The sequence below is a fragment of the Rattus norvegicus genome, chromosome 7 (assembly GCF_036323735.1).
Source record: "Rattus norvegicus strain BN/NHsdMcwi chromosome 7, GRCr8, whole genome shotgun sequence".
Lineage (NCBI taxonomy): Eukaryota > Metazoa > Chordata > Mammalia > Rodentia > Muridae > Rattus > Rattus norvegicus.
Window position 1 is genome coordinate 26,950,238 of NC_086025.1, and position 10,190 is coordinate 26,960,427.

The window sequence follows — 10,190 nt, forward strand, 5'->3', positions numbered from 1 at the left end:
CGATGTTTTCAGACTTCGTTAGTTTAGGCATTTGTTTGTTTGTTTTTGAGACGTAGTTTGGGCATTCGAATCAGTGTGATCTCATTGTAGAGTTCATTTGCGTTCTCCTAACGATTAATCTTTCCACGTGTTTATCATGCATCTCTGGTGAAATCCCCGTTCAACTCCTCTTTTAACCACTGAGTCTTCATAGTTCAACTACATACATGTATATATAAATAAAATGAATGCATGATGGAACTTTGCTATCGGGTATGATTTATGCATGCTCACATAGTCTTCTTTATAACTGTACGTTCTGAACGGCGGAACATAACGTTTTTGCTGAAGTTTGATCATCAAATGCCCTTAAAGCATTATACCTTCCATTTGGTTTCTTTAGACCCTTTACATCTCACATGCAACTCAGCTTCTATGGCCAAATACACCTGGTGGGATTTTTATTAACACTCAACTGTGTATATGGAGGCATTTGGGAGAAATGAGTGCATTAATAATGCTGAATGTTACAGTCCATAGAACAGTCTATCTCGGTCCTATGTGATAGATCCCAGCCATGTTTTAGAACTTTAAGTATAAAGTCCCTCACATCTTTTGATGTGTTTACTCCTAAGAAATTCATAGTACTGAGCACTGTTGTATGTTACATGGGTTTTTATTTAAATTTTAATTATTTGCGGTTAGTTATCAGGAAATACGGTTGGTTTATGTACATTGGTCCTGTATCCCCAAATCTTGTTAAACGCGCTTACTCTAGTAAGTTTTATATAAGTCTCATAAAATTTTACAAATAGAAAACTGTGTCATATATCAACAGAGACACTTTTCCCCCTTTCCAATCTGGCTATGTTTCATTTTATTTTTCTTTCATGAATCTCCAGAGGTGTTTGATTAAACTGTATTAGCTTGAATGTTTGCCTTGATTTGATTATGAATCTCTCTACCTATGCCCAGTGGACATCAGTACACCCAGTGTTGTTTTCTCATATGGCTACGGCTTCCGTCTGGCGAAGGAGTTGGATTAATGGTGGCCTAACATCATTTTCCTGAAGTGTTTGTGCAGAATTGCCATTATTTCTTATATATTCGTAAAATTCTCCTCTCAAGCTGTCGTGTCTTTGGCTTCCTTTGTAGAACGATTCCTAGCTATGAATTTAATACATTTAATAAACAGAGAACTCTCCAGTTGTGGAGTTTTCCATAAGTGGGGTTCAGGAGTTCATCTTCCAATACATTTGTCCATTTCCCTTTACAGATATAAACTTATTCAATTTTTACTGATCATTTCAAAACAAACTTTTGGTTTCAGTGTTTATTTTCTCTATCAATTTTCTGGGTTTGTATTTTATTTATTTCCTTGGTGGTCTTTATTTTCTGGCTTTTGCTCTCTTTGAGATTATTTCTTTTTGTTCTTCTCGTATTTCCTGAGACTTGGCTGACCTGAAACTCTCTTCAATTCTAACATGGGCCCCCAGTGCTATGCATTTCCCCCAAAGTACCACTTTAGCTGCAGCTCCCAGTGTTTAAGACATTGGTTTTGTTTTTATTCAATTAAAATAGCTTCAGAAAATAGTTTAACAAAGCCACAAAGAAATGAAAGCAGAGAGTCCAAGGTAGGAAGGCTCGCCATTCTACTTACTATGATAAATTCAGGGGGCCAAGTTGGAGAGGTTGGACCAACTGGTAGCATGAAACTTAAACAATGAATGATTTGTTAAATGGGAGAAAATCACTACCTGGACATGTTAGAAATTGACTAGGACACAATTATCTTAACAAGTGCCAGCAAACTGTGAGAACCGGTTCACAGTAAGGCAGAGAGGTAAATGAAAAGCTTTATCCAGAGGTCACATTTGGTTGTAGGAGAAGGAGAGAAGAAAAGGTGGAAGGTTACAAAGTTGTAATATCACTAGAGCTGGAAGGACACAGCGTAACTTAGGGAATGTCATATTGTACTAATGGGATCCTCACTCTGGAAGGAACGGATGGAAAGATAAACAAATTGATTTATCCATGCCACGAAATAATATACAGCAATCGAAGGGACTATGCTGTTGACACAGATCATTTGTATGGGTTTCAAAGGACAGACCCTGAGTGAGAAACACCACTCCCAGAAGATACATTATGCTGTATGTGTCACCTATGTATCATTCTTAAAGTCACAACATGACTGACATAGAGAACAGATTAACACTTGCCATAAGATGTGGAATGCAAGGAGAGAGATGGATGGAACCATAAAAGGGTATTTGAGATTCTTGCTCCTGCGATGGTGGTCACATGACTTCACACTCAATAAGATTAGATAGGAATAAACACGCAGGGATGTGTGCCTGTAAAACTGGTGAAATCTGAATGAAGTCAATGGATTTTATCAATGTCACTTACCTGCCTATGTTGTTCCACGAAAAACTAGGGGTGGATGGGTAAAGTGTTATGTAATCTCCCCTCATGGTTATTTCTTATAACTACATGTGGGTCTTCAGTTGTCTGAAAGGGTTAAAGGAAATAAATAAATTATCCTAGAGATATCAAGCAAACAACTAGATAAACCATGGCATATCTACATTATGGACTATTATGCATTCATAATATATGTATATGTATATACATATAAACATACATGTACACATATGTATGCACCTACATATACATATATACACATAAACACACATATATACATGTGTATACATACATATACACATACACAGATACATATTCACACACACACACACACACACACACACACACACAGGAACAAAACTCGGATCTTCTGCAAGAGCACATACCCTTAACCACTGAGCCATCTCTCCAGCCCCATGCAATTATTTTTAAAGTTAAAAAAATGAATACTAAATTAGAATTATTAATTTCTTTAGTAGAATTTACATAAGACATTATTGGATCAGAAAAATAAGACTCAGGAAAGTAAGTGTAATATGACTCCCTTTTTGTAAAACAACGTCAAATTTCCCAACATACTTTATGTATATCTGAATATACCTGCCTTTGTATGTGAATATATGTATGTGCTATTTAACAGTGAGGAAATGTATGTGAGTTTGCATCCTAGCTTGTTAATATGAATATATTTAGAAGGATAATGGGTGACACGAGCAGAAGGATGAGTAGAGGAGGAATAACCAAGACAAGTAAAAGATGAGAAGAAAATAAAGCACCACAATAGCAGAATATATGATATATATATATACATATATATGTATATATATAATATGTGAGATAATCAGTTTATTTATATACAACTGTGTGGTTAATTTTTGTGAACTTAGAAATGTACTTTTATTTTTACATTTTATCATTAAGTTGTCGAGACATAATTTTATTTTTACATTTTATCATAAGCTGTCGAGACATAATTTATTTACTATTCAGTTCACCTATTTAAAATGTACAATGTGGGGTTGGGGATTTAGCTCAGTGGTAGAGCGCTTGCTTAGCAAGCAGAAGGCCCTGGGTTCGGTCCTCAGCTCCGAAAGAAAAATAAATAAATAAAATGTACAATGTAGTGGTGTTCTTAGTGTGTTATCAGAAGTTGACGGCCAGTTCTATAAGCAGGTATAGAACATTTTCATCTCTTCCCTTAGGACTCCCAGGTCCATTAGTAATGATCCTCTATGCTCCCTCAAATTCCCTTCGGAGTTCTAGGGAACTCCTACCTCTCTTTCTGACTCTATGTCCTCTGTGTCATAGGATCAGAATCATACAGCACCTGGTTTTTCTGACTGGCTTCCCTCACCTAACATGACATCTCCAAGTTTTATCTGTGTTGTGATATACTGAGCCACCTCACTTCCTTCCATTGCCAAGTAATATTCCAATTTATGGATGTAACTTTATTGCATGCGTCTATGCACAGATGTTACCTGTCAGGCACTGTCATCTTGCCCCCATCTCTCTGTCGACTCTTCTACCTCATCTGCTATCACAGGTTGATATGCAGCTATGAAGCTCCACTAACCACCAGACAGTCACATTATTGTCTTTTTTTTTTTCCTCAGTTCCCTGAGGTACAAATTGTTCCACAGTCTGGTCCAACTAAATTGGAGCAGGAGAAGTTTTTGAAGCCAGGCTTTGAAGTTTGTTCTGATGGCAGAGGGCACTTAATACTTCTCTCTCTCTCTCTCTCTCTCTCTCTCTCTCTCTCTCTCATTCTCTGAAACTGGGATACCATTTGACTTTTCGCCTGAATAAAGTATGCTAACCTCCCCTTAGCTGTTTAGCACCCAAAGCTTTTGCTTTATCCCCTCCACCCACCTCCACTTTAACACACTCTCCCTATGCACCCCAGGCTGGCTAAGATTTCAAGATCTTCCTGCCTCTGTCTCTGGAGTGCTGGGATTAAAGGTGTACACCACTCTGTCTGGCTTTCTATTGGGTTTGATAATATCCTTGTCCTCAACTTCTGTTTGAGATGAAGGTAACCCCAGGAGAGCTTTAGAACTTTAGATTCTTAATGAATGACTCTCCCCTTAGACAAAATCTTTGAGCAGTCCTTGTGGACCTCATCTTCTCTGTTTACCTTTCTGAGCATGGAACCTGTACTTCGCAAGTACACAGTGCCCCACTGATCTTGATCTACCCACACTGGGATAGACTCTACCCATAACTGAGAGCTGGGTGGATGGAGGACGCTCCTGATTCGTCAGCCGTTCTCACTGGGCATTTGACCTCTGCAACTTCGAGGAGATAGCAAAGGCTGGTCTGCCCCTTCTATGAAATACCTTATCTGTGGACTGGGAGCCGAGGAAAGAAGGTCCTGGCTATGCTCCCACCAAGAGTGTCTGTGGAGAGGACTCTGATTCAAATGAAGGTGGGGGAGCCAGCCTTCGCCAACTGGCCACAGAATCCTGATCACACCATTTAGACGTGTTTTAAAGAAGTATTTCTTCATCAGTTGTGCAGCCTTAGAATAGTCTGTAGAACCTTCCAGTGGTTTGGTGGGGAGGTTAGTTGGAATTCATTTTTTTCATTGCCCTAGGATTGAGTAATTATGCTCATTTCTGAGAATGAGCCCCTGGAATTCTGTCCTCAGAAGACTGTGCCAATGCCTGGCCTCATCGCATAGTTTGAGCTTCAGTTTCCTTACCATAAAGGACAATAATTGACAAGTCAGGACATGATGGCCCCTAGCTCATTCCCTCTTCTCCTTGCTTGAATCTCACTTTGAGAAATAACAGAGGTCCTCGCTGAATAAAGTAATGTGTTGTAAGAATTTCAAGACTCCAGGAAAGTATTTTAAGTAAAATGAATATATTTAGACATTATAAAGATGTGATCTTCAGGCCTAAATCAGGATTCTTTAGAAGTTTGACTCACAAGAAAACACTTTAACAAAATCAGAAACTAACATGACTCAGGATCTCTGGCCCTCCTCTCTCTCCTTTTCCTGTCTCACCATCTCCTAATTCACACACACCCCCACCCTTATATTTTGCTAACATAGGAGAAGTATTAAACAGAAATCAAGGAATTAAAAATTAAAATAACAGAATTCAGGAATTCTATATAAAGATCTTTAAATGGGTGATAACCAGTAATCTCTCTGAGCTGTTTTTATACAACAGTCTAAGCCTTAAAATGACTTCCCTTTTTATTTATTAAGAAACCAAGGCCTGTCTCCAGAGTCATTCATTGATTCACTCACTCACTCACTCACTCACTTGATAAGCATGACTTAATACCCAGGAATTGAATGCTCTTTTCTCCTAGGTGCTTGGTTACTGGTTCGATTTTAGAAGAGGAGACAGGATTTAAAGAGTGAGCCGATCACCATAAACCTTGGTCAAACAAAAATATATCCTTGTCATGTTTACTCAGTATTTACAGAACCTGTTTACCTCCTCATAAGATGACCAGGAAGAGACGCTATGCGTGAGACTTACTTTTGACTTCACCCCGCAACAGCCTTCAGCCTAATCATTCACAAGTCCTATCTTATTTTCATCTTCTCCAGCAGGTCATGTTGCATAACCATAATCTTCCACAGTTGACCCATGCCCTTCTATAACTTTTTCCACATCCTAGAAAGTACGAGAGACATAAAGAGAGAAATCGTAATCAAGTACAGCGTAACTCACCAGACAGACGATGTCTTGTGTGGTTTGAGAACTGCATGTATGCAAGCACTGCCTTTGAATAAAATCCGCCCACCTTTTCCTCCCCTCTGGTCCCCTCCCCCTTCTCCCCTACAACTCTGCCTTCCCGAGTTCATGTGCCCTTTGGTTAAACCCACTTTTTAAAAGTCCGTTTAGTGTGCCTGAGTGTAAGACTGTCTGCTGGGGCATTTCCCATGCCTGTCAGGGGCTCCATCCTTAAAGATGACTGACTCTCGCTCCTCTAGCAGGCATCAGTTGCCCAAAGCCCCTTAGCAGGTGGCAGGGCTTCGCAGACCTCCCGGATCCATGCCGGGATTTGGGTGGGCTCGATCTTACACAGGTTTTACACACTAGTCACAGTCACTGAGAGCTTGTGTGGGCAGTGGCTTGTCAAACCATTTTGCTATGGGTATCCACGACCCTTGGCTCTTATATTCTTCCTGCTTACTCTCCTGTGGGCCACAGTACCTCTTCTTTTTTTATTTTATAAAGAAATTGGATACTTGGAGTACAGTTTTTAAAAATTACCTGCAGAATAAAACAAAATGATTTGAATCTGAAGATAAGAGTACTTTCTGTAGTTTGGATGGTGACGGGGGCGGGGCGGGGGGCAGCATCATGTTGAGTATCAAATGCCAACTGAATGCATACGATGACTGCTTTCAAGAAACACGTCTTAGACACGAGTAATGATCACGTCGGTTAGAAAATATTTGTTATCATAGAAGGTCTAAGTGTGCCACTGGAGAGAGAAAAGAAAGAGACGTGTCATAAGGGAAATGACAGACTTGTAGGGTAGGTAGTAAGAAAACCTACCCAAGCACATTTCAGCCTTCCTTCAAAGACCAGCAAAGAATTGGCCCTGGTTAGGAACTGTGAAGGTGTGTTCAGACTGCAGAGCCAGATGGAATTGGAGACTTGAGAGTTTGCTTTTAATCCATCAGGAAACGGTACAACGTTTCAAAACAAGGCTGGGTTATCAATGCTGTGTCTTAGATTATTCTGACACTGTTTATAAATTAGGGGTTTTTTTTCTAAATACCACGGGTGAGAGGACAAGAAAGGGCTTAGGGGGTGAAGGCACTTGCTGTCACACCGAATTAGGTTTAATCCCAGGGACCCACATGATGAAAGCAGAGATCAAACTCATGCAGGTTGTCTTCTGACCTTTATGTGTGTGCACTGTGGTCTACACTCACACACACACACACACACACACACACGCACACACACTCTCTCACACACACACACACTCTCTCTCACACACACTCACACTCACTCTCTCTCTCACACACACACACGCACACCACACGCACACACACACACCACACGCACACACACTCACACATACTCACACACGCTCTCTCTCACACACACACTCTCTCTCACACATACACACTCTCTCTCTCACACACACACACACTCTCTCTCTCACACACACTCTCTCTCTCACACACACACACGCACACCACACGCACACACACACACACCACACGCACACACACACTCACACACACTCACACATACTCACACACACACACACTCTCTCTCTCACACACACACGCACACCACATGCGCACACACACACCACACGCACACACACCACACTCACACACACTCACACATACTCACACACACACACACATACTCACACACACACACACTCTCTCTCTCTCTCACACACACACACACTCTCTCTCACACACACTCTCTCTCTCACACACACACTCTCTCACACACACTCTCTCACACACACACATGCACACCACATGCACACACACACCACACTCACACACTCACACACACTCACACACACACTCACACACACACTCACACACACTCACACACACACTCTCTCTCACACACACTCTCTCTCTCACACACACACATTCTCTCTCTCACACACACACACACTCTCTCTCACATACACACACACTCTCTTTCTCTCTCTCTCACACACACACTCACACACTCTTTCTGTCTCTCTCTCTCTCACACACACACACTCTCACACAGAGAGAGAGAGAGAGAGAGAGAGAGAGAGAGAGAGAGAGAGAGAGGAAGTGAAAGTATTTTCAATGATTAAAAATACAGCAGAAACTGAGGAACAATGCAATAGCCATTGTTATACTGGGCCAGGTGCCAGGAAACAAAGAAAGCAAGAAATCAGAGGAGATCAGCAGCTTCCTAAACATAAGACAGCAGAGAGGGAGAAGGATTAGAACCCAGAGACCGGTGTCAGCAATAGAAGCAGCCTGCACTCTGTTTTGAGAGTAAATGTTTATAGGCCAAGGGCCCTAAACTGAGACAAGGAACAGAGACCTAATAAATACTTGCTGCGCATATACTGTGTGTTCAGGGCGGAGTTGGGTGGGTGGTGGAGTTCCGTTTAACTTTTTAAGTCCTTGCTGTGGAAGAGACTCCGTTCCCAATCTGTGTGGCTCCAAAGGGAAAGCTGGAGTCGGAGAGTAGGAGTTAGGTAGGAAGTAAAATGTCTTCCTAATGAACAGAGACTTTGGCTGAGTGGTGAGAGCCCCGTCACAGGCAACATCCAAACAGAAGATGGTCTTCCAGGAACACTGGGGCGAGAGTTCTTCCTAGGGCTGAGGGCTAGCCTGGCCTTTCTGTTAGTTCTCTTCGAGTCTCGAGTCTCTCCTCTGATGAGGTAGTTCTACAGATTCTATTATTAATCTGTGGTTTCTCCCAATTATTAAATAAATTACTCAGTCTGTCTGCCATTCAGTAAAACTCACACACTTACATCTGTTATTCTTGAATTATTTTTGGTTAGGGCTCTTCTTCTTTATTAAAAAAAATTTCTTTCCAGTTAACGTTACCTTTATAGATATCTTAGAATAGGATGCTTGGTAGATAGGGTTATAAATACCAGAGTGGGAATGGCTTTTCTCGTGCCTAATAATGTGGTCGTTTAGGACAGACAAGGAATGAATCATCTTGGCTTGCAGATTATGATGCAGCTTCTGCATGTTGCAGTAATTCAAAAATTAAAAAAAGAAAAAAGAAAGAAAGAAAAAAAATTCCCAGAGAGGTTCACTTTGATACCGCACGGTAAAGAAGAAGAATAATTGCACTGTGAGGCTTTCAGTCAGAAGCGGTTCCCTCTGGTACATTTTTAAAGGGAGAAAGGCGAGGAAGGAAAGGGGAAAGGGGACCTGGTGGCGAGCCCTGTTATGAGCTATAGTTCAAGCTTCGCGTTTCCCCGGTATCTTTTGAAACGTAAAATCCCACAACAAATAGCTCGGTAACGTATAACCGGGATGAAGCTTCGATTCCGATTTAAGCGCTCCGGTTTGCTCGAGTCTTGCTATTTTCTGCATTTGTTTTGACTGCTCTCATCATTCAAGATTGACGCTTGGATGGGTGTGTAGGAGGGAGCAGCAGCAGCAGGCTTACAGCTTGCAGACAAAAAAAAAATCTGCCTTATCTGATGGCTATTATTGAAAATGCGAGGTGTAGCCTGGGTTGGGTAATGAAGGGGAGCGAGCGAGGGGGAGCACGGAGCATGGGGCTGCATACTGATGAGTGTAGGAGTACTTGATAAAAAGAATTCTGGCTGCTGGCCGTGTGTTGCTCATTGTGGAGTACTCCAGCAGTCACATAGAACGCAGAGCAGCCCAGGCTGACAGCTTGATATGCCTTCTTCTCCTGCCTGGGTTTTGGGGGCTGTATGACGCACTGGTCGGTAGTAAAGATTAATATGTAAGAAATGTGCAGCTAGGATCAAGTCATACTCCACAGCCTGCCTGGCAAACTATGTTTTACTTCTGACTTTGCTCTCTCGCTGAGAACATTAATCTGTCAAGCTGGCGGGCTCCTTTGATAACAACTTTCCCAGGACCATGATGTGGCAATGCCACCTCTCAGCCCAGGACTACCGCTATTACCCTGTGGACGGCTACTCCCTGCTAAAACGGTTCCCTCTTCACCCTCTTACAGGACCCAGATGCCCTGTCCAAACAGTAGGACAATGGTTGGAAAGCATTGGGCTACCTCAGTACGAGAACCACCTGACGGCTAATGGATTTGACAATGTACAGTTTATGGTAAGAC

General features: G+C 41.7%; 1 protein-coding gene across 16 annotated transcripts in view; it reads left to right on the forward strand.

The window, feature by feature from the left end:
* Nucleotides 1–10,190, forward strand: part of Anks1b (ankyrin repeat and sterile alpha motif domain containing 1B) — a 1,165,904-nt gene that overhangs the window by 749,589 nt on the left and 406,125 nt on the right. For 15 of the 16 annotated variants that reach the window (NM_001414940.1, NM_001271371.3, XM_039079051.2 and 12 more), the window contains one exon: nucleotides 10,077–10,183. In NM_001414940.1, the coding sequence (NP_001401869.1) occupies nucleotides 10,077–10,183 (107 nt within the window). Of the gene's footprint in view, nucleotides 1–9,669; nucleotides 10,184–10,190 lie in introns of those variants that run through there. The other variant, XM_063263443.1, reaches the window with a different exon arrangement.